This window comes from Homarus americanus, unplaced genomic scaffold (genome assembly GCF_018991925.1).
Source record: "Homarus americanus isolate GMGI-L3 unplaced genomic scaffold, GMGI_Hamer_2.0 scaffold25483, whole genome shotgun sequence".
NCBI lineage: Eukaryota > Metazoa > Arthropoda > Malacostraca > Decapoda > Nephropidae > Homarus > Homarus americanus.
The window spans coordinates 401,361-428,755 of NW_024726235.1; the positions used below are offsets into that span (position 1 = coordinate 401,361).

The 27,395-nt window shown below is 39.4% G+C and overlaps 1 protein-coding gene across 5 annotated transcripts; it reads right to left on the reverse strand.

Moving 5' to 3' along the window:
- Positions 1 to 165: 165 nt before the first annotated feature.
- Positions 166 to 27,395, reverse strand: LOC121865393 (protein croquemort-like). Of its 5 annotated transcripts, none has more exons than XM_042364738.1 (12): positions 26,723 to 27,395; positions 21,999 to 22,290; positions 18,004 to 18,161; positions 15,577 to 15,721; positions 15,052 to 15,177; positions 14,466 to 14,591; positions 12,051 to 12,120; positions 11,302 to 11,443; positions 9,141 to 9,289; positions 8,444 to 8,592; positions 4,526 to 4,623; positions 166 to 783 (listed from the first exon to the last, which is right to left on the reverse strand). In XM_042364738.1, exons 2-12 carry the CDS (start codon positions 22,206 to 22,208, stop codon positions 543 to 545), a joined length of 1,614 nt encoding a protein of 537 aa, XP_042220672.1. In that variant the 5' UTR covers positions 22,209 to 22,290; positions 26,723 to 27,395; the 3' UTR covers positions 166 to 542. The 5 variants fall into 5 exon arrangements, with proteins under 5 accessions (XP_042220672.1, XP_042220673.1, XP_042220675.1 ...); XM_042364739.1 differs by having other exon boundaries at positions 21,999 to 22,297; XM_042364741.1 differs by lacking the exon at positions 26,723 to 27,395 and adding an exon at positions 25,280 to 25,302.

Below are 27,395 nucleotides of genomic sequence, written 5' to 3' on the forward strand. Positions count from 1 at the left end.
GGTCCCGAGGTTGCCGGACTAGAGAGGTACAACCTGTATAAAGAATAAATCTCTCATTGTAAATCCTTTCCTTCTACATTGCAGGCTGGTAATAGGGAAATGTGTTAAAAAAATAATACTGTACTGTACACAAGTTAGATCATCATTATAAAAAGTAATACTTTGATGATGCTTTCAATAAAAAAAATTACAAACTGCACAGACAACAAGTTTGGTGACAAAGTAGTCTAGCTTTATCAAATGGCTTTCTTCTGACCATATCATGAAGTTTTCAGATACAGTAGTTTAGTTTCCTCTAACTTATGTAACTTATGAGGCCACAGAGTTTCTTCAACCAAAACTCACATTATAAACTTCAGATCATGTCTTAGATAACAAGGGGCTCAACATATTAGAAACATTATTCTTGAGTAATAAACATGGCTATTTCAGTGTTTGTAATATTAGCACTGGAGAACTATGATAATAGTGGATGTTCTTTAAAGTTCACTCAGGTAGTATAAAATCTCTCTCTTGGCATAGCCAATATAAAGTGATAGGCATTACTGTGTGGAGTTCACCATGTTGTACCGATTTCGGTTTCGCCAGTAGTGGACAACTAACACCAGTACCAGTGTCAGTAGTGCAAGAGAGAGCAGAACACACCAGATGATTGTGTTGAGGATGGGTGACTGAAGGATATAAACAAGGGTGTTCAGCTGACCTGCTTGATCTTGTGTGATATCTGCCAGAATTTCAAACCACAACATTGGTAGGTACACATCAGGAACCGATTTCAGTATGCTACAAAAGAAAAATAATTAGAAAATATTTAAAAATAATAAGTCTGCAATATAATAATAAGTCTGCAATATTTTCATTACATGTATATTGCTTGCTTGTGTTAGCTATGATTACATGATTGCAGCTCTCCAAGCTACATGGTCTTGTGCAACTTCTCTTATTAGGTTCTCATCTCTGAGGTAATTACTCATAACCTCTCCCGATGTCATTCTAGGCCTACTCCTAGCTCTCCTCCCCTCCACATTTAAACTCTTGCATCTATTGACCCAACAAGTCTCCTCCACTCTCTCCACATGCCCAAACAACCTGTACAGTATTGATTATCTTCAGTACGTACACAACTGCACAATGCCCCCAGCATTATAAGTGCATGCTAGTAATTTCCTTGGTTGCTGATCGCACCCAGAATCATGCCACATTTATAACCTTAACTGGATCTTCAAATGTATTCTATGTGTATTTCACTTATGAGATTTGTGATATGGATGACTGTTTTAGAGGACACTAGTGACATGGTACAGTAAGGGGTGTTGGTGCCAGCTTCAGATCTAAGTGCATTGTAGTGTTTCCCAAGTTGAGAATCTTTTTCCCACTGGGATTACCTTGCTATTAATTACAACACAGTAACCTATGATTCTGCACACAAGTCAAATAATTTCTTAAAATCCATACTCAAATGTACTCTGGCATCAAGGGTCTCAGTGCCCCTACCTCGTACCTTACTGATCAGAATGTAATTAATGCATTTTTTCTTTATTTCAGGTAAATAAAATGAAGCTACTGTATGGTTGTAGAATTGTAAAATTAAGTGATTAATCAAAATTTCCAAGATACTATTCCTTTTCCAATGCTTTGTTCTAAAAAAGAAAAGATAAAAGGTCAGGAACCTCCACATATTACATGAATGACACAGGCAACCATTTATATATAAAGTTTACATTTCTTCTAGTAACTGGAAAGTCACTGGTGCTATTAAACAAACATATACATATCATTAATGTATATATTCTATAAAAAGGGTTTTGTTTCTCCTATCATTTAACATTCTATGGTCAGTAAAGTACAGTGTACATCACAAAAAACTGATAGATTGAATGAGCGCATTTATCCAACAGATGTAAACTTCCACAAATATTGAAAATTTTCAAGAAAACTTAATTTTCAGGTTCTTCAGATTTATAGATAGCCAGAGTACTACACAAAAAACAAAATTCCTGACACTGCACTACTGTATTTCAGAGTACTGTACTGTTTAACAACTTTCGGTGGACCAGCACTAATGCTTTTCTCAAAATAATGATTATCATCAGAATATGAAGTTATGAATTTTTGCATAATTAAATTTGTGAAAAAATTGCAAATTTTGTTCATATTAACAAGTACAAGATGATATAGTTTGATTAATAATACTGTACTGCACACATCATTGTCATTCCTAAAAACCCCCTTTAATTCATATTACGCTACATAACATTCAAATCCACTGCGCTTGTAGAATCTCAGAAAAGGGGAAACATTGATAAGGAATAACTCAACTAATGAATATTAAGGAATTATTTGATGAATTGCACCCAACTACGGGTATATAATATTAATTGTATGTACTCGTAGCATTAAGGATAACTCAAGGTACAGTGGGGTATGCTATAACGAATCTAACTGGTTCTAGAACATTGTTCGTTATAGCATTCGTTCGTTATAGGATTAATCCGTTCCAGGCCCCCAAATACAACCACTTAACACTGAAAAATATAATATAAAATTGTAAAAATTGTAAAAAAGTGCATAAATATGCATCTAAACCCCTGAAATAAAGAATATCATTAATATTTGTAATAAAAAAACAATTAGAAATTTTTTTTTTTAATAATGTTCGTTGTAGGAGTTTCGTTCGTTATAGCATTCTCAATTTTATAGGTAAAACCGTTCGTTATAGGAATATTCGTAGTAGGATCCGTTCGTTATAGCATACCCCACTGTATCTATAGGATGGTTGTGAGAGTCCAATTGATCCGAGCTAGTGTACTATCCGGGCTAAGTGTAGATCGTGGTTTGAAGGTCATACTATTTACGTCTGTGAATGTTTAGTGAACATAACTTCTGCAGATATCAGATGAAAATACATGAGAACAATGATCTGGAAAAAGGATAAATGTACCAGAACTATGTGAGGTGTTGGAAGTGACCAAGAACCTATACTTGAAAGGAAATATCTTGTATGCATCGGTGTGAACTTAATACACCTTGTTATCTCGTGTGATGTATACCCACGACAAGTACAGTGAAAATAGAATCTTATGTCTGTGTGCAATGTGTGAGAGGAGGATCCCTAATTACAGTTTTATGTGAAGTGGATATACCCACTCTATGAACATTCGGCTTTTGTTTCAGGGTAGCATCCTTTGTACCCGGACTGCAGGTTTGAGTTAATGATATAGCCCAATTAATTTCCCCAGGAACTGTCAAACCTGTGCTGTACTAGTATGTAATGTAGGATTAAGATATGTATTTATAAGGCATAAGGTCACAATAAACAGGAAAGTGTTCATGTGAGAACCATGGGAAATCAAAGTGAAAATTAAAAATTGGAAACTGTAGGCCTACACGATGAGAGGCGGCAGGACACTGCCCTCAGTATCCTCCGTCTTCTCACCGAAACAGGTCAGTGTCTTCCATCGGGCTACATCCAACCCTAAAAAGGCTTATATAGCAGTTATTACAGCTTAAAACTTTGCCTGATGTATAAAGTGAAGTAGTAATGTGTTAGAGTGGGTGATAACGGCCCACCAGGCATTATTTCTCAGTATCCTCCGTCTTCTCACCGAAACAGGTCCCATGCGGTCTGAGCGCCTTTCTGTACGTCGGCCATTACTCCCATGTGAAGAGCGGGGACGCCATTATGCCCATCCACTGTGAACCTGTGGGTTCCCTGCCTATCACCCCCCTACTAATATGTCGAGAAGATTCGCGGTCGTCATTTGGAGCAACCGATACTACCAGGAGTAGAAACAGTACTGGTATGACTACTGGTGGAGCACTCGTTATACTCACCGAGGGCGGTGTGCGAACGAGGTGCCTGATATGTGTACCTAGAAATCACAAGGAGTCCCATACTTGCAGGTGTGGAGTGTAACCAGGGTGTGGTGAGATGGTATTACAAGGAGGTGAGATGGTGCTATAATGTATAATAATCTAAGGCGCTATATTCCAAACAGGTGGAGCAGTCTGATGTGTTGAGTGTTATTGTAAGAAGGGATGACCGAGGTAAGGAGATCACTGATTGTTATGAGCAATAAGTATGTGGATGACACGCAATTAATGTAAGACGTCTGTTGTTGAGCAGTGTAACTAAAATCATAGTTGTTCTTCGGAGGAAGGCCAACTCTTCTGGTATTTGGACGGAATGCAATATGTTTTAGAAGGAATAAATTAGTTAAGACATGTTATTGTTTCGCCTTTCTTTCCCTTATCGATTTGATCAATGAAAAACCCAACCCAATGCCTAGTTCACTCTGCCCGCTACCTAACGAGCTACATACTGTCTAGAGGGGGTCTGGTGGCAGCGACCTTAAAATTAAGAATACCCCTGTAAAAGTAAGTTATCCCCTTAGAATTAGTGACCCCAGAATCTGGCAGTATAATACTATACAACTAATTTATGCCTAGTTCACTTATTAGCTACAACAAATTTAAAGTGCTATAGGATGTTAAATAATAAAATATTGAACAAAAGAGGACTTACTCAATCTCATCTATATGAAATTTACCATGCTGTGGGTAAGGTAGTACACGTAAGTTGATCTGTAGCCTGGCTGCCACCTTCATGGGCACCCCGAGTTCCTGTCACACACACAGACACATCCATTACTTACTTAGGTTTTTGCTTGTAATATGGGCAAATGATTGGAAATAGACAATAAGGTTAGGGTTCAGTAAAAAAAAAAAAAAAAAAAAAAAGGGAGCCTTGATATTTACAATTACCGTACTGTTTTCTCTTAGATTCATGATCCTGATATGTTATGGTCCACTTAGAGCATACTCTGTATATATGAAATACTTATCAAGGACAATTTAAAACAACATTTATAATTCATCTGTAGGTAAAACTTCCCTTCATTTTTTTTAAAGCATCAATAACAAAGGTTCTCTGATTTCATTAAAAATCAAAGTTGTGTCAGACTAACCTCTTGTTATCCTATGGTTATTCAAGACATTCTGTAGTAACAGTATCTTTATTGCACCATAAGACTTTATTTTTCTAAGTACAGTACAGGCAATTATGAAGATCCAGTTTACATATGGAGCTATATATTTTTTGCCCTATGTGTTGATTTATGTACTGTACAGTAAATCCAATGTTACGAGTTTTGGTTTTCACAGCATTGGAGGATACCAAGGTATTGAGACAGACATCTCAGGGATTACTGTACTGGGCTTGGTCTGTTTGTAAAAACAAACTAAAAAAATATACAATTTTGCATTATGTATATTTAGAGTTGTTAACTAAGCTAGACATAAAAGACAGTGGCAAGATGCTGTCAGAATATTTCAACTATGGGAACGATAATGTGTCTATTATCCCAAAGTCTGATGTGATGTCTATGGAAAGAATAAAATGTTTAATGAATAAGTTTAGCATTTCTTATTCAGATAAAACCAAATAAAAAATTAAATCCAGTGAAAACAAAACATCTTAAAATGCATTTGCTGTACGGAAATTGTGGTAGACTTACTGTTGGTGCATCATTATGAAATTAAAAGCCTTTGTCAAGCCTGGGCCTCACAGTCTCACACTGCATCATTTCCGAGTCCTCCAGTACATGAAATTCACTCTTTGATGTTTATTATTGGTTAGTATATAATAATTTTAAATAATTTGTCATTTAAATATGTACTTTAGCATTTTAAGATGTTTTCTCGTTGTAAGACTGTATCCGAGATCTAATAATGGGAGTCTATGGGAAAAATGTGATCCAATTTACAAGAAACCAATAAATTGAAAAATTCTGCACTTTGACAACAAAGAATTAAACTGTGTCACTGCTGGAGTTGGTGTTAACCAGCTGAACTAACAATTGAAGTGTACAATATACAAAATCTATATTTTCTGAAGTGGACGAGGGGATAGCAGACTCTGGCATTACACAGATAATGAATGCATACTGTCACATGTAACCAAAAGTGTTGGTGTTAGATGCACGTTTAATTTGTTTTACATAATGTTTCAGTAAATTTTTATGTAAAAGCTGTAAAGTTCCCCTAAAATTTGTTGATAAGCAACCTGGCTTGCCAGGTAATACTTTTACTTTTACTTTTATCCTCTTCGCCACTGATCGGCTTGTTAGCCGCTTGGGCGATCGGTCACGTCTCTGATTACTTTTCCTTTTCATTTATCTTCTTCACCAAAAGATCGGCTCACTAGCCGCCCGGGCGATCGGTCACGTCTCTGTCACGCACTGTTGGCAAATACTGGGCATGCACCGGCTCCTGAATGTACCTGAACCCGCTCCAGTGTTGGTCAAGTCTTGTCTTGAAAGAGCTCACACTCAGTGCCATCACAACACTCTCTGGTAGATTGTTCCAAGAGTTTACAATCCTCACTCCAAAAAAATTTGCCCTCACGGTTTTCTGTCTTGCGGCTTCTTCAATCTTGAGCTGTGACCCCTTGTGGGGTGAGCGTCCGCCAGCTTCAAGTAAGGACACTCAACTGAGTAGTGCCCCCTGAGATGCTTATACACCTCAACTAGGTCCCCCCTTGCCCGTCTGTAGTATAAGCTAGGCAAGTTCAGGCACTCCAATCTCTCAGGGTAGCTGAGGTGCTGAAGTGCAGGCACCAGTCTGGTGGCCCTCCTTTGAACATTTTCAACCAACTGACAGTCCCTAGCATATCTCGGGGACTAGATGGGGAAGCACTTCACTCCTGAAGATCGTTACAAGGGACGGACCGTCTAGATATCTGAACGACCTTCTTATAAGACCCAATAATTTATTTGCCTGATTTACCTTCTTCTCACAATGGCCCGAGAACTTCAGCTCATTGTCAACATACACACCTAGGTCCTTCTCACACACAGTCTCAACTAGTGCAGTTTCTTCATCCCGTTGGGATATATGATACGCCTCCTTACAGTAGTGATGAGCAAATAATTATCCACCAGTTCACTCACAGTAATTATTAATTACTGTGAGTGAACTTTACACAACATAAGTTTTATTATGTCATACCTATTAATTTTGCTCACTAAACTGTTTCATCGGTGATACTCAAATTCCATTTTACCATCCAGTTTTCCAACCCCTCTGGCTGAGGACATCCTGAATTTGCTGTGTTTTACCATATTTTTGGTAAATTATCCATGCCTTTTTTGTGGGTTTCAATGGAATGTAGACTACAAAGAATTCTCTCTTCCCACAACCTCTTCCTAAGAGAGAATTCTGATGCTGTATGTATATATTCCATTGGAAAAATTCAGGACGATGAGGCTGGGTCTAATCATAGTATTCAGTCTCTTGAACAGGAAGAAACTGTTAGGACTGACTTCATGCTGTCCACATCTTGGCAACCACTTCCATCTGGGGCAAAAGTGTTGGTTACCATGAGTGGAAACAGGCTGCTGTCGACTGCCATGCAGCTGCTGGATAACATTGAGTGTAAGGATGACCCCAACAGGCCATGGATAACATTGGTAAGATCTAAGTCTTCTTTGTTTTCTACTACATCTGAATCTGTGGATTCCTTATTCAAAATATTTTATGAAAATGTCTCTAAGCTTCCTGATATCTCAGCAACTATAAAGAGTCAGGAAGGACAAGCAACTTTGGGTCATCATTCTTTGTTTTTGGAAGGTGATACCAGAATTAAAGTTGGGGGAGCTCCAGAAATGGTTGTGAAACACATCCCCATTTTCCCCATAAGATGAAAAATTCACTTAATGCGATTTGAGTTATGCGAGGTTTTTGCAGAACATAACCATAGTATACAGCAAGGGTCAGGTGTACTATATTAACTCTTCCCTAATATACTGTATTTATTAAAAACTTATCCGTGTTTTATTACAAACAAAGCCAAGGGACCTCAAATTTGTACAGTCCGAGATGTTGTTTGTGTTTGATTGTTTGCTGTGGCATTTGCTTGTGCCAATTGGCGACGGTTATTAAATGGTGGGCAAGTGGCCACCAGTAAGGTTAGGAAGGAATAAATGGGGCAACTCAAAGGTTCCCAGTATTGTAGGTGGAAAAGAGAATTCTAGCTAAAACTTTGCGATTGAAATTGATTTTCCATCTACTTGACAATTCCAGTAGATAAAAAAAATTCAGGGATCAAGGAATGACCTGTATCCCTGTTTTTACTAAACAGCTTATTTTCACAGAGAATGAGTCCCTGTGGGCTGATTCTGATTCTCTCTTAAGAGTTCACAGAATTCTTAACCCAGAACTGAAGATTTTGTGCTTAATTAAAAAAACCAAACATGCCTAAACCTAAACCCCTGTAACTCCCATATTATGTTTCTCAAATCTCTCTGTTTTTTACTACAGATTTTGTCCTCCTATCCACCAACAAATAAACTACATTAAAAATAATACCCCCTTTACACTTACTGTTTCACTAACTGTCTAGTAAACTTGCATACAAATATTTCTTAAGAATTTGTATCCTTACCGGTACAATATCAATGATAAAGGAATGTTTGCCTTCTTGGGGGTCCAGCCCACTGACACCATCCAGCAAGAATGGGTCAGCATTAAGGAAGTGCGGAAAGGATACGAAGGCTGGAGCACCCATACGACATGACTCTGCATTCACAAGACCTGGAAAGACCCCCAAAAGATATACATACTGCTCTTATTTATAGTTTATGGCATAACCTGTTAATCTTTATGAGTATTAAAAAAAGCAATCTGTGTTTTAATCTGTGTGGCATTAATTATTATATATATTACCTGTGAGAACATTTATGGATGTATGTTACAGGTGAATGTTTCAATAGTAAGGATATACTGTAGGTGTGCGTGTCATCAGTTGGGAATGGAATCACAATAGGTCCAAGATATGTGCACGAGTTACCGTACAGAATCTGTCAAAATTTAACATAATTTCTTGAGAAAATGTTAAAAATACCAGAAATATCATTTTTTCACGAAGAAAAACAAAACAAAATTTTTTTAAATGTCATAAGTGATTGATGAATTAACTCCACACTACAATTACATGAAAAGAAAAGAGGCAAAATTGTTCAATTTACAAAGATTAAAATGAATTCATTTACCCAAGGGGTCACAGGTGTAAATTATCATATTATTAGGGGCACGTGTGTGTGTCTTTCATTTGGGGAAGTAGGTGCAAGCATCTCACTCACCTGTGGGGGCACAAGTGTGTTTGACACAATAACATTCATTGCCGGAAACAACACTTCCATTGGCAAAGGTGTGGTTGCTGCCCCAGAAACGGTAACCCTGAAGTTTGGCAACATCTGTGATATCTTCCTTGTAGAACAGCTTCATACTCCTGTAGGGAAAGTTATTTGTATAGGAGGAAGTGAAGAGAAACCTAAAATACTACCTCAATAGCACAAGTGAACACAATCAACTATGTGGAAGTTATCAAATCTAACAAATTAATTCACCAAAATCAAATTTTATACAAGAATCTATAAATCCTCCTGACATGGAGTCATTTCTTACTTTTAATTTTGGAATTTTCACTTTGTACTTTTATGTCGATTTTCCTGGGAAAAAAAATTAAACTCAAATCCCAAAATTTAATACAGGGGGTACCCGGGTTATGAATGGGTTCCGTTCCCAAGGATGTTCGTAAGTCTTAACATATGCTATATGCATACCGTACTTACAAAACAGTCTCGATAAAACCACACAGGAAAAGGCAACTGAATTTACAGGGACTGAGAGAGGCTTATATAGAAGTTAAGGTGTTCCAGTGTTACCCTTTACCTGTGTGGTTTTATTGAGATTCATCTTGTTCACGTTTACATTGTGGACTTACATGAATTACTAAACAATGTTTAAAATCCCACTATTTCCTAACCTAAGTCCCCTAAAAAAAAAGAGGGTCATCAGGTAAATAAAATACAGTAGTACTGTAAATTTCAAGTTTAACCCTGTTCGTATCGGCAGGTGTTCATAAGTCGGGGACCTCTTGTAATTCCTAAAAAAATAAATACAGTACAGTAATTCCGTGTTTTTTTTATCACGGTTTTGACCATTTGCGTTTTTTTTACTAAAAAATTATATATACAGGTATATGTAAAATTTCCTTTAAAAACAAAAATTTAAATTTCGGGCCATTTTTTATATTCCTGTGTGGTGCGACAAACAGACGCCGCCCTTCCTGCCTCAGACACCCGCTGCTCCAAGAAGCCTCAGTCCACACGTGCCGACCGTACTGTGACCGTTACTGTGATTACCTCTTTTGTTTGTCCTCCCACGTGCATTCCACATGGTTCCGGGACATAAGACAGCCCCATCAAAGGCAAATATTATTAGCAAAGACTCTAAAGTGACCAAGAAATCAAGAATAGTGATGACCTTAACGGAAAAAACAGATTTAATGGACAAGCTCAGAGGTGGTATGAGCTATGGCTCGAGATGTGGTGAAGACTGACAATTCATTAGTGTCTTTTGTCAGAATACAAGTCTTCACGTGGAGAAATGTGGGTGGAAGAGGACTGGCTGGCTGGCTGGCGTGACTGAGTGAGGGCGGGCAGACGCCGGGACAGCAGGGAAGAGGCTGGCAATACGGCTGTTGCCGACCTCGGCGAAATATAGAATTTTTTATTTACTTGTAAATAATTTTTTTGTATATAACTGTGTTTCTGTTTTTCCATTATTATACTGCAATATGATTAGTTTCAAATAATGATGTTAGTAAATGCCGGTACAGTGCATCAGTGTGACCACTGGGCTGTGAGTGGAGAGCAGGGCGTGGTTAAGTGCATGACCTGCCTGAGCTGTTTGGTGGCCACAGGTACAGTGATTCCTAAAAGAGTATTCGCGGGGGTTTCAGGAAAGTAATTCCCGCGAAAAACACGGGATTACTGTACAAGACTATCAAGACTAGGGGCAGACGTCCACTGGTTTGGTGTCTTTTGAGCACTAGTGTGTGAGGTTTGCTTTATGACAGGTGGGGCCATTGTATATTGTAAAATATTGCCAGTGAAGTCCCTGATAACACCATCTGTGAGGGAGTTATTACGCTACATGTTTGTTGTTCAACACCTCAGTGCATGTGGCCAATGTGACCTCCACTGTAAACAAAAATTAATATGTTCAATATATGTTCCTTTACCTTTCTCTAATGAAAGCTTTTGTTACCTCCCCCCCCCCATGTCAATGTATGTAATAACTGATTTCTGTCCACTGTATATTTTCAGCCTTTGGGCTGCTGAACTTTTTCAATAAACCATTAATTATTATTATTATTATATGCTACCACACACACACATACACCTACAAGCCACAGGAAAAGACAAATCCTCCCATGTCAAACCACCACACACCTACATGCAAAGATCAGAACTGTAGAAGATGATGTGGTCCTTGCCCGGATGGGGTGGGAAGAGCTCACCAGCTGACCCAGTTACATGGTTGCAGGGGGGTGAGAAGAAAGGTGTCTCCCTTTCCTGGTTCCACCAGTCAATGATTCCTGAAAAAATCTAATATTATCCATACAAAAGTTGAAATCTGTACAGCCCTTGAAAAGTTCCTTGTACACAAATACCCCATACAGGAATCCCCCATTTAACAGAAGCTCATTCTATGAAATTTCAGTTATGGATAGCAAAAATGAAGTTACTGTACTAATTTCACAATACTATACATATATTTTTTCTCACTTTTTATTTATTTTTTAATTCTTGCATTTCATTATGGTTCTTTATTATTATTATTATCATTATTATTACCATTATTATTATCATTATTATTATTATTATTATTATTACATTTTCGCCTCCCAGGCTCCGATGTTTGTCAGTGACCTGTGCCTGAGTGGGCTAATCCCAATGTATATAAAAAAAACCCAAAAAAACAAACACACACACACACACACACACCAGCAATGCGATGTTACTGCTTTGGATATGGGCAAAGTTCACTAAAAATTTTATAATTTAAAATAAAAACATGTAAAGCTATCAAAAAGTCAAATACCAATACCTGTACAGGTAGTCGAAAAAAAGAACGAAAAAAAGGTCAATATAGTTAAGATGTTTGTAAATAAATATAACAAACTAGCGATTATTCTCTCTTACCTAAGTTTTCCAGAGTGTCTACACCAGTCTTCATGTTGAACAACCCATCATAATCCATGGACATATTACGCTGAAAGAACAATCACATTATCATCTTCCATCTACACATGTTATGTAGAGTTACAGTACATTTCATTGTTGGACACTTCTTAATACTGTACAAGCTACTAAAACATTCACATTAGTTGTCAAATACTTTGATTAAAAAAGTTATACTAAATGGAAGGCTTTGAAAACTTTATTAATTTTTTTTTTTAACTTTTGTACTACCTGTAGTATACAATATTGCAGGAAAATGTAGGTAATACAATTTTGTTTTTGAATGTTTGGAAACATGTAAATTACCAATTCTGTGGCAAAGATGATAAAAGTAAAGTATGAAGAAGTCTGCAATCACTGAGGCACTCCTAAACCCTTCTGAGAACAACAATTCCCAACACAATGCAATGTTGTTAACCCTTGTAAAGTTGTCATCATTCTGAATTTCCCATTATGGTAAGCACTGACCCTACCCTTGATTTTAGAGCCCCAGTCAATGATCCAATCCTCAATGTAGAAATAATATACCGCAGCTGCAGTAGTTCTAAGAGCAGAGTAAAATATTAAAAAATCTCAGTGGAGAAAGTAGTCGGCAAGATTGCAATAGAGCTTTGCATCCTCCAGCCTAAAGGAGACTACAGGTTGCACTTTAAAAAATCCCAATATCAATTATCCCAAAACTTAAAAATCCCCCACCCCCTCAAAAAATTGAATTGCCTACACAATATTTTATTTGGTGCTTAGTGAATATTAGAGGTTTTTATAAAGATCTTCAGTTAACCAAAATTCCAGTTACCTGAAATGGCTCTGGTCCCAAGCATTTCAGATTTTTTAAGTGCACCCTAAGCTCACTGCAACAACAGCCAATGCACACGGTTTTGAACAAAAACAATCTCTTTATGACTGGTGTGGAATCAAGAAGAAATCTTCGACAGAATTTAAGTGACTTGTCTGTACAGGAATTGGTCGAGTGATGTGCCGGTTGACTTCATAATTGTTGGGTGCAATTTGATCAGAACGAATTATTTGGATGAGAGTTGACCTGTTACCTCTTAATTGACCTCCCCCTCTAATCTTGTGGCAGTATCCTGTCTTTCATGAGGTGATGAACCTATTCCTGCTGCACAGATGATAAACAGCACATCTGGACATCATATTTTTTACTTTTTTTACTCTTATCTTCTTGCCACTGATCGGCTTGTTAGCCGCTTGGGCAATCGGTCATGTCTCTGTCCTGCACTGATTGTTATTATTATATCTTGGCAAAAAATCAGAGTTACTGATAACAGTTAATGTTTACATCTGTGAAACGTTCCTGTCGTCATCAACATCACCTCATGTGCACTACCGCACACACTACCTCAGCACCAATTAACACGTATCTTAAAGTCAAATACTGTACACGACTTTTGTGTAATACTGTACAGTTCTGCATTTCATTTTATATGGGCAAATTGTAGAACTAATTAATAAGGTTTCCAATGATACTTTATAAATATAAGAATTTTTAGATTGGATTTTCTGGCCTGTAAAGTGGAATAAATTACTTAAGCCAAAGTCTTAGGCCTAAATCCAGCACTGGTAAGGTCATACTATGTGGAACAATTATGCCTCCGAGTCCTGTACAAAGTCCACCTTTACAGACCAAATCCTTCTCTAAAGGTAACACCTGTACATATAGCCTGTCTCATTTGGGCCCTGAGCATAATCCAGGAAGCTCACTTGGGCATCTCCATTCTAACTATCAGTGCAGTGCCTCACTAACTTTTGGGGTTAGATGATCTAACAATAAGACATGTTTTGATTCCAGAACCACAATCCACAAAATAAGACCATCATACATTAAATGACAAATTTCAGATCAGTTTTAACAACAACTTGTGGATAAATTTATACAGTCCGATGTGTTTGGCGACCAGGCAGGCAAAAAGCAAAACACGTCGCAAAGCATCTCCAAGCATCACAGAGAACTGACAGTACTGTATAAGTCAAGTTGTATTTCAAATATTCCTACATCTCGTGGTAACCCGTGACTCCAAAAGGCCAACCTATATGATCTATAAAAAATCTATTCACCAATCACATCCATTGTTACACGACCAATACCCTTTCATTCATAAATAGTGATACTACTTTGCAATGAAGCTGTTTGGAGACATGGGTTATCACAGGGGGTGTAGGAACACATTTAGGCAACTGTATGAGAAGCAAATAAAAAACTTTACTTGTTATATCTTTGGAATAATGGCATATAAACAATATTTAAAATTCTGTGTATGATGGGAAATAGATAGACCAGGAGTGGGGTTCTGGTATAGGTTTCTAGTTTCTATCAATAAAAGACATTTAACTTGAAAGCCACCAGCAGCCACCTACCTGGTAGAACCAAGCAAATTTGTCATATTTGATGACGGCAGAGTTGGGACCAAAAAATGGCAACAGGGTGTGATAGCTGCCATTCTTTGCAACAACATTCTCTTGAATCCATTCTAGTACTGGATCCTGTGGAAAAAGTGCATCTTTGAATTTGTGGACTATACCACCGATATATATAGGCAGTAGCCTTCTCCTTCGATTCCAAACTTCCATTACCTGCATCAGCCTCCTCCTTCCTCCATCCCTCCCACAAGTTTCTCTTGTATCCCTCAACAGTAAGCTACCAATCTCTAATATCCTACTCATTAGCAAAATGCCCATTCCCTCTCACAGGAATCCTTTCTATCCCTACTATCCTTCTATACATCCCTTTCACTACTGTAGCATCTTTCCCATCCCTCTCTTCAGTGTCTTTTCCATCTCACTCACAAGCTTCTTTTCCATGCTATTCCAAATCTCCTTCCCAACCCTCTTACCAGCCTCAAGCTCACCCACTCCTATCTACCTATTTCTCAGGTGATCCTCCTGCCCACACTATTACCTATCCCACCCCTCTCAGCTGGCCATGCTGCTTCAGTTAACTCACCTTGACTCCAGTGAACATAATTTCACTGACAGTGGAGGTGACAAAGAGCTTCTCCCCAACTTCGTTAAACATTACGTTTAAAATTATTTGGGCGAGGCTGGAGTCCCGCAATGCCCACGCTGCTGACTGTTCAAAGGGGTAAGAGGCAAAGTGTAACATTAAAGAAAAAGTAAACTAAGCAATCTAAATATTTTTTTTCATTTATTAATTGTAGAACTACTGTACAGGTGCTTTACTGCACAATATTGCAAAATTATTATTATTTGTTATAAGAGTAACTAGTTTTCCCAGTTTCATTGCAGGAGGTTTGTCACAGGGAGCAGCACAAATCATGTCACAACAGGTAGCTGCACTGATTAACCCTTCAAACTTTTCATCTGATCCTTTGTAAAATTTTGGAAAAAAATTTTAAGATAGAAAAAAAAATAATGGATACACTGTACAGGACAGACCCATTTGTCCAGAGTGAACATAATCATACAGTATTCAAAAGCATAGAGCCCTATTTCCCCTTCCCCAGCTCACCACAGGAATAGTGTTGACGCTGACAATAACATCATCTTGAGTGTTATTGCCTGAGAGCTCCTGGTCCCATATCCACCATCGCTGCTGCTGGTATGTGACTGTGTTGTTGGGGTGGAAGGTCAGGTTCTGCTTCTTGTGGTACTCCCTGGTCCGGACAAACAACACGTGCAATTAGTAATACAGTACAGTCAACGAACTGTTTTTATGACTGATAAACGGGATGCTGTCAAAACAAATTTTTACTTATTTAATTTGACAAGGATTATGTATACTGTATTAGTGCTTTTACTCTAACCCTTTTACCATAACGTTGACCATCTTCTCCACACTCTTAACTTTACTAAACCTGTTCCCTACCCAATCTCAAAACTAAACAAACCTTCGAAAACCTCACTTAACCTGTAAAATGTTATGAATCACTGTCGAGTTTATGGGTCCCTCCTAATCTGAACACCATCATCATATGCTAAACACTGAAAACATCAATAAGGTATTTAAGCTTTTTATAGTTTTAGAATTTTTACAGGTTAGGTCAGGTTTTCAAATGTTTGTTTGGTATTTTTACCTCACATTTTCCCTCTACTTCAAAGCCCTGCCCACTTTGAACAACCATTATTGTTGGTAATTTATTTATTTATATTTGGGGGTGGTTCATATCTCCATAACGGCTTATTTGTGACTGAAATGAAGGCCAGATTTGCTAAAAACACAAAATACACTCAAAAAATTTATTTTGTTAGTGGTCGACTACAACCAAATCGATAAAGTATGAGAACACCGCTACCACCAGAAGGTGTTGTTCAATTTCATAATTTTTTTCCACATAAGTTCTTGTAATTTTACTTTACTTTTATCCTCTTCACCACTGATCGGCTCGTTAGCCGATTGGGCGATCGGTCACGTCTCTGTTATGCACTGTTGGCAAGTACATGCACCGGCTCCTGAATATACCTGAAGCTGCTCCAGTGTTGGTCAAGTCTTGTCTTGAAAGAGCTCACACTCGGAGCCGTCACAACACTTCCTGGTAGATTGTTCCAAGAGTTCACAACTCTCAATCCGAAAAAGTTTGCCCTCACAGTTTTCTGGATTTGTGGCTTCTTCAATCTTGAGCTGTGACCCCTTGTAAGGCGAGTGTCCGCCAGCTCCAAGTAAGGACGACGATAATTTTCTGGATGTCTCATGGCCAAAGTATCTTCACCTCCATGCTACTATATAGTACTAATTTTTGCCCCAATTACCATTCACCGGAAGTTGGCTTGTAGCCATTGGGTCTTTTGCTTGTTGAATGGAACATAATAGTACATTACTGCTTTCTATAATACTGTATTTTGTTTTTGTCAGGTCAAGTCAAGTTAGGTTAGGTTCACCCAACAAAAAACTCGCCATTGTAATGTAAAAATTCTTAATGCAATGGATTCTATTATGTTCTGACCACAGGTCCACCTCGTGTGAAAAAAATGGTGTAAAACGGTGATGACGATTCAAGGAAATTTTTCTTTCTGCAAAAACACATCTCCAACTACATAATGGATGTCAAAGGGAATAATAGTTCTAGAGATACGAACAACCTCTCAGAAATGTCACCCCTTCTATAACTCGAGGGACACTTGTACCTATACACCTCTCTTTTACAACAAGACATAACATTACCTACCCTAAAATTACCAACATACTGTACAGTTAACCCTCACTTTACGCGGTTAATGTAACCCGGAGGGTCCCGCGTAAAGTGAGAAACGCGTAAAGTGAATAACATAACATATGGGATTAATTGAAATGGAGTCCGGGCCGATCCCCAAACTCCACTTTTTGACGACACACAACTATGTTGTAGTAAAAATATTATCTTAACTTTATGATGGTATGCACACACAATTAATAATTATGAGAAATATCAATAATATTAGGTTTTTTAACACTTACATTAGTAGAAAAAATGGCTGGGCACACGGGGATGGGCGGTTGGTTCCGAGGCAGAGGGCAGATTATTGGCCCTCACCTGTGTCACTTGTATCAATTGTATCACTATCCACCACAGAGACTTGCAGGGCCTCTTTGTCAAACTCCCCAAAGTCCATACAAGTCCATATCCTCACCATAATTATCACTATCACTGACTTGGGCCGGCTGTGGTGGGTGGCGGGTGAAGAACTGGTAATGTTTTGATGACTGGGCGACCTTGTGCGCACCATGTTCGCGCCGCTTACACAACATGGCGGATGGCGGGAGGTTTGGATCCAAAAATGGCGCGGCTCGCCAGCCGCTCTCCGCGTAAAGGGGTACACGCACCGCGGAATGTGAGCATCCTGGGTTCCGGCAGGGCACCGCGTAAACGTGGAAACGCGGAATGTGGGACCGCGTAAAGTGAGGGTTAACTGTATTCTGTACTACTAATACTTCTTTCTTCTACACATCACTATCACCCACCTCCACACAAAGGGCCCACACTCCTGGAGGACAGGCTTGTGACCCAGCTGAAATTGCTTGGGGTTGGTCAGGTTGAAGAGGTACAGCTTCAGTAGTAGTGGGTCTTGGGTTTCCTTCCATACTTTGTAAGACTGGGATCCCTCACGAATCTCCAATTGCTGGGGAGAAATTGAAGTTAATAAACTTTTCGAATGTAGTAATAAAATACCCTGTACACTTTCTTTTTTTTAATATTTTTATTTTAAGGCCATATGGAGACAGTGTAACGACCACGGTCATACACGTCAGTTAGCGCCAACATCAAATGATTCATATTACGCTCAATAGCCCACAAAACATGTAACTGCTTTTATTTTGAGTTAAAGGTACCAGGTTGTTCCTTGCAAACTAACAGGAGGTATTGTATGTTACTATAGTTGTGGAGTTGTCCAGTGTGTTATGTATTCGTCGGTAGTGACCATGAAAGAATAACCTGAGAGTATAATGTTCTAACCAAGAATTGAAGGGGTAATTTGTTACTTGTTAAAGTAAGAACTGAGGGTTCAGTGATATCTTGTGAATAATAGTTACGGAATCTCATTTGTCAAGGTAATAATACCACAATTGTCTAATGAAGTAATAAGTATTTGGAGGTGTTTAATGAGGTAATAAGTTCTTGAAGTGTTTGATGACTTAATAAGTTAATTGCGGTTCAGTTTAGCCTGAGTGAATCTAAGATGCATCTTCTCCACTCACTGTGTTAATAAATATTGAATTAGTAATCTACGAGTATCACCACTCTACTCCTTCTAAACATTGGTTCCCAGAAAATAATACTTACTCACGTGCCTATACATCTATCACACTACCCAAAAACTTTCCATGGGTTATGTTATCTTCTAACTCAAAAGTCTGGTGGTGGCAGCCTACTTGTAAGTATAATAAGTGCCCTGAGAATAACATGGTTCCCAGACTAACCCATGTATAAGAACAGACGTAAAACAGAGTATACTTCAGGAAGGTAAGAACATTGAAACTGAGTAAATATAATATACATGGAAGAAATGAAAGACTTGAAAAGTACAAGAAAAGAAAGATAAGACATGTATGTACATTGCGGAACTAACGACACAGCATAGGAATTATTAAATATATACATCATGAAAGTTTAATATAAAGAAAATACATAACTGAGAAGAGAATTACTTGTATAAGAATGTAAAGTGTATCTATAAATAAAGAATGGAAGAATAATAACAGAAAATAATATCTGGATGGTAAATTATAAAAAGAGAAAACTCGGCCCGTCACAACAGTAGAGGTAACAGAGGCAAGAACTTGCATGCAGTTTTCACAAAAATTAGTCATAGCATAGTACACCTTTTCACATATACGTTGAGACATTGTTATATACCTACAGGTATATGACATATTTCATAACCGAATGACAGAACACATATCGAATGACAGTCTAAAATAACTGTTCGTTCATGCTAAAAGAAATGAAAGACAAAGGTTATGAAATTGACAGACGTGAACAATAAACCGACAGTCTGCATATAGTTTGAGAATGAAACAATTGGAGAATGACATACCACCATAAGATTTTGACAAACAGATAATAAATTGACAAAGAACATATATATCATACCTCTTGGTGCATTTTACACAGGGGACGGTCATTACACAGAGGGGTTGACCACCCGAAACCATGAAACATCAATCGAAACAGTCGTATGTACCGGAGATTCAGTGAAACAATGAATACGAGGTGACTTGGTGTGCTATCTGTAGAACGGTATCAGCCCCGAGACACCCACAGTGGGTGACCCACTCGAGGAGTACAGATACATAGTAGGTCTGGCCAGGGCCGGATTCAGGAGTGGGCAAAGTGGGCAGCTGCCCAGGGGCCTCCACAATCTGGGGGCCTCCACATATTACAATATTTTATTTATTTGTTTATTCATTTGGATTATTTTTATTTTCATTCTTTAAAATTCATGTTTATCTATTCCATCAAGTAAAACTATGTTCAGCAAGAAGCGTGATAGAAATTAGGCTAGCTACTCCTTGAAATTCATGAATACCTGGTTTTCCTATGAACCGTATATTTTTAATGAATGCTATTGTTTGTGTTGCTAATAATATATTTAGAATATCACAAACATATATTGATTAAAAATGAACTACATGGAATAACGAAATTGTGATTAAAAAAAAAAAATAAAATATTTTTTTCATTATCACTTCCATTACGAATGCCATCAGGGCGCTGTGTTTGTTGACAGTCGGTCAGAGGGGGTTGGGTCGTGTAGTATCTGCACATCGGTTGTCATGTGTCTGTCGATTAAATGAGGGGGGCCTCTACAAAGAGGCTGCCCATGGGCCTCCACAGGTCTAAATCCGGCACTGGGTCTGGCACACTTCGGAAGCACCCTGCTATGCTTCGCAGACGATATCGCCGGGTGTCAGAGTCCGACAAAGATCGTGATACAATAATTACTCGATATAAAGCTGGAGAGGATTTTATGGACACTGCTGCCGAGCTACGAATTCCAAGAACCACAGCTTATGAAATAATTCGCGTTTGTGGAGACAGGAGAAAGACGGGGCCGACATGGAGGAGGCGGACGACATGTATGCAACATGACTGTTTCTAGAGCTTTGGATGGCGAGCTTATAATCCTGAAACAGGTACACAATGTACCGGCTAACCGCAATTCAGAGGACGTGAAAGCCGTTCGTGTAGCGTTGGCTCAGCACATGTATGAGGATGGCATTCATCAACATCGTGTGTACGTAGATGAAACCGGCTATAACCTGTATACGTGTAGGACCTACGGCCGGGCTCCACGGGGACCACGCGTCAACAGGATCGTTGCAAGACAGCGTGGCAGTAACGTAACATTGATAGCAGCTATCTCCAATCTGGCAGGCCTATTTTATTATGAAATTCATGTTACTTCTGTGACCAAGGAAGTATTAAAAAACTTCATGACCTTGCTGGATTCTGTGCTAGGTCCTGAGGCTGCTGTAATTTTAATGGATAATGCACCACGTCATGCAGGAATTGAACAGGCATTTGAGGATCGTGTCATCAAGAAGCTTCTTCCACATTTATCTTTCCTAAATCCTATTAAGAATTGCTTCTCAGTACTGAAAGCCACTGTGAAACGACAACTGAACAACATAGCTGATCGCTGCGATGCACGTGCTGCACGTCGACATGGGGTCACCTGTAGGATGTATCGAGAGACTTCTCCAACAGGTACTGAGGAGAGCAGTCCCCAGTATTGATGCAACCTCTTGTTCTGCAAACTACCAGCACTCCCAGACATACTTGAGGTATATTGCACGAGAGGACATCTAGGACTGAAATCATAATTGCTAATGACCCGTCTGCCGAATTAATTAATTGTTGAGTTTCTGTATATATCGTATATATTCATGCACTACTGTATCTGCCGTCCAAAGCTTATGTAAATTGTCAAATATATGTGTAAAACTATCCAATCTTTTATTTTCATTGTCAATATCCTTAGTGCTTCGTCAATAATTTTGCAAGTATCTCCTCTGTCAAACTATTTTGTTACAGCGCCAATTCATTACGAGGGAATGTCAAAGGATGAGATATAACGTTAAAGCCATAGGTGTTGAACTGTTCGACCTGTTATGTGACAAGGTGTACTGTGCAGTGATTCTTTAACTGGAGTCACAAGATATCTCTTGGGTGTGCAGCAGTAATATTTTTTATGTTAACAGATCTTAGAAGCAAAGGGACAATTTTGGCAAAATACTCTGGCAAACTTTGACCAGTTTAATTAGTTTATAATTGTATTCCCTTTGCCTGATCGACCTTAGTTAAGCCACTTCTTAACAAATACCGTAGAAAACATAAAATCTAGAATTAAATTCTACATAACTTTTACCATAAGATGACCCTATTGACATCCTGAGGTCCAGGTCATGTGTTAAAACAAATATTAACCTAAGATAACTTTGGGTGAGTTACTTACGGAATGTAAAATGGACTGCAGGGTGGCTTGGTAGCACCCCGCCAACATGGCCACACATAAAATCAACACCACCAACGCCATCACCATGACAGCGATCTGGCAGCCAGTCAGCCATCGCAGCTTAGCCAAATTCTCCTTCACGGCATCCCTTATCTTCTTCAATCGTCCTCCCTCAGGTTCCACCACTACGTCCTCTGTTGGTTCCTCCATCAGTGACTACAGTTAATTGAGTCTTGAGGCACTTGATACAGGTCACAGACTTTGGGCTACACCACTGTCCTGTCGTCCACCACTGGAAACTGAACTCTGTGAGTCTGTAGTTTGTACTGGAGCTTTGTTGGTCTCTGACACTGTACAGTCACCCAAAAGAGTCCTGTCGCGAACCACGATTCAGACTCGTGAACCCGAAGCCGTAGACACCGATACATTATTCTGTCCATAAATGCTTCGGATTCAAGAGTTTGAATCTCGGGGTTCATGGTTCGCGACATGACTTTTTTGGGTGACTGTACCTGTACTACTGTAGTGTAGCAGGAAGAGAGGAGTGGAGGTTTGTGAATTTAACGTGCATAAATATTGTACATGGCAACTAATTATCATTATAGTTACTCCCTACACCACAACATATGGGGCGCAGGGGTGTTGGAAAGGTCAAGTGTATAGGGAATTGAATATCATATAAATATGATTAAGTATGCTTTGTATGTTCGGTATCACAAGAACGCTGTACAAGACATTATAAAGGAATATCTATTTTAATGATAAAACACAGTTACTTTTAACCATTACTTAAGTTACTTTATTGATTAACTGTAGATCAACACGAGTCACTTTAGGACACATACCTGTATATAATAGTAATACTATTCTTTTGCTTTCATTCATTAATGTCAATATCCATCATTTACCATCGTCAAAAATATAGCTGTCTCTCTCTCTCTCGCTTCATGACAAATAACAAAGAAGTGGATTTAGAGGACGCACATGACATACCAAGGAGTGGCACTATGGGAAGGGGCACTCAGCAGCGCCTCCTTTGCTTTAGTAATGTAAACGTGTAAAACTGTACTGTATTGTGCTCGTTTCAATAAATTATGCAGCTGCAGGTACAAGGTTCTAGAAAGATCGTTAGACGTAACTGCCCCAAGCGTCTCAAGAGAGGGCGTAAGGGAAAGCAAAGCCCTGTTGATAGCAACACTGTAGCTGTTTCTTGGTACAGTTTGATGAGGGTGGGAGTGTGTCCACCAGCAGTGGTAACAGCGAGCATGATCAAACAGACTTATTACTGGTGAGGTGGAGAAGGTAACAGAAATAACCTAACGTTAAGTGTTTAGGTAAAAAAAAAGGTCAGTTAAAATAGGAGTGTCTGCCGACGCCTGAGTACAGATCACACAGAGAGAGACTTCTGTATTATAGTGGGAAGTCATTCGGTTGGGACTTGTCCATTGTGGGCTTCCCTGTAGCCTTGAAGTTTATGGGTGACTTAGTTGTGACTTCGATAATGAAGGAAATTGTCGAACCCCCTCTAGAATCTCCACCCCAACTTACATCACCTGAAGATTAACCACCGTAACGCTATTACATGTACCTGGGTTTGAGTCCTTTCCTGCCTGGACGAACTCGGTGTGAGCCTTAAAATGAATGTTCCCCGCAGCTGAAGATATTAGAATGCACCTTACTAAACGACTTAAGATACATAAACACATCAAATAGTATCTCAGTTATATCTTCATTAGCTACGTTCGTTTATCCCACGTTAGGTGACAGAATGAACGAAGAAAAGCTGTCCAAGTATATGTTCGTTAGTTCTGTGTGGTGTTAGTGAACCCATCCAACTAAACCCATCGGGGAAGCCATATGAGAGAGAGAGAGAGTCATTAAGATGTCTAGAGGTTGATAAATGATAATCTATCTATGTTATCATCGTTATCATCAGGTAATATAAATATTCAAGTGCTCACCCGCCTCTTCACCACCACCACCACAACAACAACAACAAGAGTTCCTGCTTAAATTGACAAAGTAAACAAGACCGAGCAATAATGACCTTGTTGGGGCTGGTTTATAATGCTGTAGTGTTGGGGACTGACAGGTGTGTAGTCTTTGTGTTGTACTGACAGGTGTGTAGTCCTGGTGTTGTACTGACAGGTGTGTAGTATTGGTGTTATACTGACAGGTGTGTAGCCTTGGTGTTGTACTGACAGGTGTGTAGTCTTGGTGTTGTACTGACAGGTGTGTAGTATTGGTGTTGTACTGACAGGTGTGTAGTCTTGGGGTGGTTGTACTGACAGGTGTGTAGTCTTGGGGTGGTTGTACTGACAGGTGTGTAGTCTTGGGGTGGCTGTAGTGACAGGTGTGTAGTCTTGGGGTGGCTGTAGTGACAGGCGTGTAGTCTTAAACCTACATCAAGACGTCTTCTCATTGGTTCAGTGTTGGAATCTTAGGACGTCTACAATATATGCCAGTCATCTTTACGTCAAAGCGCTCAGGAAGATTCTCAAAGGTTCGTGTGTTCAGTTTTCCTCTTGGTTGGAGATACAAGAATGAGCCTATGGCCTGATTTGACCAACAAACCAAACAGAACGTCCATTATGGCACAGAATTATTATGAGACTCTTGTCATAAATTAATGAGTTCACTTCAGTAATCCCGACCCTGAGCAATCCCGTATGTAACACTTCTTGATTTGTAAATATATTATTACAAGTAATATTTTTTTCTGTGTACCCCGGCGGTCAGATTTCTCGGCAGGATATAGACACAACACCCTCAACTGAAGACATATATCACAAACGGTAATATAATTTGATTTAAGAAGTAATTTTGCTTATTATTTATATTACCTACTCAGCAGAACAAAAGGGTTCCTAGACTGCTATTTCAACCAATCTCACGAATTATTTCCTTTAGCTTAACATGTAATTTATCATGAGTACAGTATAAGTGATCGATCCGTTACGTCAGTACAAAACAGGGTGGCCGGAGCTAACACTAAGCAAACACCGGTATAGTTGTCGTCTATTTCCTGTAATATAATTATTAACTTATTACTCAATGGTCATACAGAGACTCAGTGTGTACGTGCTATGCCTACAACTATGATATGTACCAGTCCAGGGTTCCCAACTAGGAAGCTAAATATAGAGCCGTGTTGAGTGTGATCAGTTTACACTATTCTCGGGGAGTAAGTGGGAGGGTAAGACTAGACTAATGGCAACAACCAGTCTAACTCAGTCATATTTATCAAAACAATGCTCGAATAACGAAACCTTGTATCCTACCTGCATGAAAACACACAGAACATCAACTGAGGCACACCCTCGTGATCCGTAAGGAGCGGTGAAGCGTTCTGGTGGAACGTGAGTCTACTGTCTCCACCACCCACAGGTCCCGCACGCGTTCAAGTACAATTATTATTTTTTTATAACGAATTCGCAAGTGGATGTATAATTCATTTACTTTATTTAGTAAATTATTTGTAGAATATATCAAATTTTCTTTGTAGCCAGATTGCCCACAACCTTGCTTTGTATGGGGCCACTTTTGTGTGGGGCCCTTGCCCCCCTTTAATCCGCCATCGATTCACTGTAGAACTTAAAGAAAAATTCAACTGTTTTCGCAGTGGTAGAGAAGGATGGGAAGCTGAGTGCTTGGTATGTACACCTCGTACTTGCGTCTGTGACAAACAAAGGCGCAAATTATTAACAAACTCAGTGGACTCAGACAGGCACAAGGAGAAAATTGGTTGATATTTTGTAAGACCAGACAGCTAATCATAGGACGCATTTACTGGAGCATTATGGAACACATTATATAACAGTAATACGACACGAGTTAATAAATACTGGTACAAATACTCCCCCCTGCCCCCCTCGGCAGAGTGCCCTCTGTTTTCAATGTTCAAATGAAGTGACCAAAGTCATAACAGTGTGACCGAGAGTATGTGAGTAAAAGATGGCGGCGGTCAAGTTGGTACAAGGAACATAATTATCATGAAGGCTGACCCAGCGTGAGGCTACACATATGTACAACGAGAGGTCAAAGGCTTAAGCTGTTGGAGACGCGCCCAGAAGTGGCTGAGAAAGAGCAACATCTTGATAAGCTTTGTAGACGAATGGAACAATTTACCAGAACAGGTGGTCTCGTCTCCATAGTTATATGCTAACCTCTGAGACTAGAGGCCTCTTGTCTGTGCCCAGAATAAACACAAATAACATTAGTAGAGAAGAATATTTAGTACATCAGTATATAAAGAAGAGCGGAATGTGGGCTTCCGTTCCGAGTCATTAGGGAAGGGCCTTATCATTATAGTATAACAAAGGTAAAAGTGGAAAGACATTATAAACGGAAACACTTATCAAATGACGCAATTAATTCACCAACACGCTGCCAGGACACCACGAAACTGGCATCCTCTTGCCTGTTTTACCACCAACGGGTATTAACTCACTGGTTGCACCACATGATGCAAGGGAAATCGATCTTCCTCTCCTGTCCTTGTTTCTTAAAAGTCGAGACACGTGTTAACAATGCCGCACTGCCGCTTTAATTCGCCAATAAAGGAAGTTATAGTTAGTGGCTGGCTACGTGACGTCATTGCAATTGATCCATTACAATCATGCGTCAGTACAGTTTCAGGTGCAACATCTTTCCGACTGGATTACCAGCTTAAAGTTATAACCTTTCTCCCGTGTGGTTCGACTACTAGGTGATAAGCTACTGACCTGGGAGACTCCTGTGGTGACCTCGTGCTGAACCTGATCAGAGGCAGCTGGAGCAGACTTGTATCTTGAAATGAGGAGTGCGGCGTCTTGAGGTCCGAGTTATTCACCGCCCTCACGTCTATTAGTCACCAGCCACTCACCACTCTGTTGACTTGATCACCCCCCTCACGCCTGGCAACATCTGAGTCAGTAGTCAGTGGAGGGATACTCTGTAGTTGAGGTAGTAGTCTAGTGTATGCTTCTTGTTTGGTTTGCATGTAAAGGCAGTAATTCCGATCCTCCCGTTATTACTACTGCCTCTATTCTGCTGTCACGTGCTCTGGCAACACTGTGTCCAAGACGATGCTCCAACAATACATAGACTTGGGCGATATGTTTATTTAACTCATGAGATAGTGCGTGACGTTATCGTGAGGCCAGTGATTCACCCAGCGCAGTCCTGCTCTGGTGGTCCAAGTATAGACAACATCGACTTGCTGTTAATATTCCTTGTACGAATAAGTGCTCTCAAAGATAGTCACAAGGCACAATAACACACGTCACGTCGCTCCTCGTGCCGCCAACCACGAGCGCTTAAGTGGTAACACTGGTGTGCACTGTGGAAAGTTCCGGCGACACTGAGCCGCTGACTGAGCACCCGAGTGTAGCTGCACCCAGCCTAGAACACCAGTCC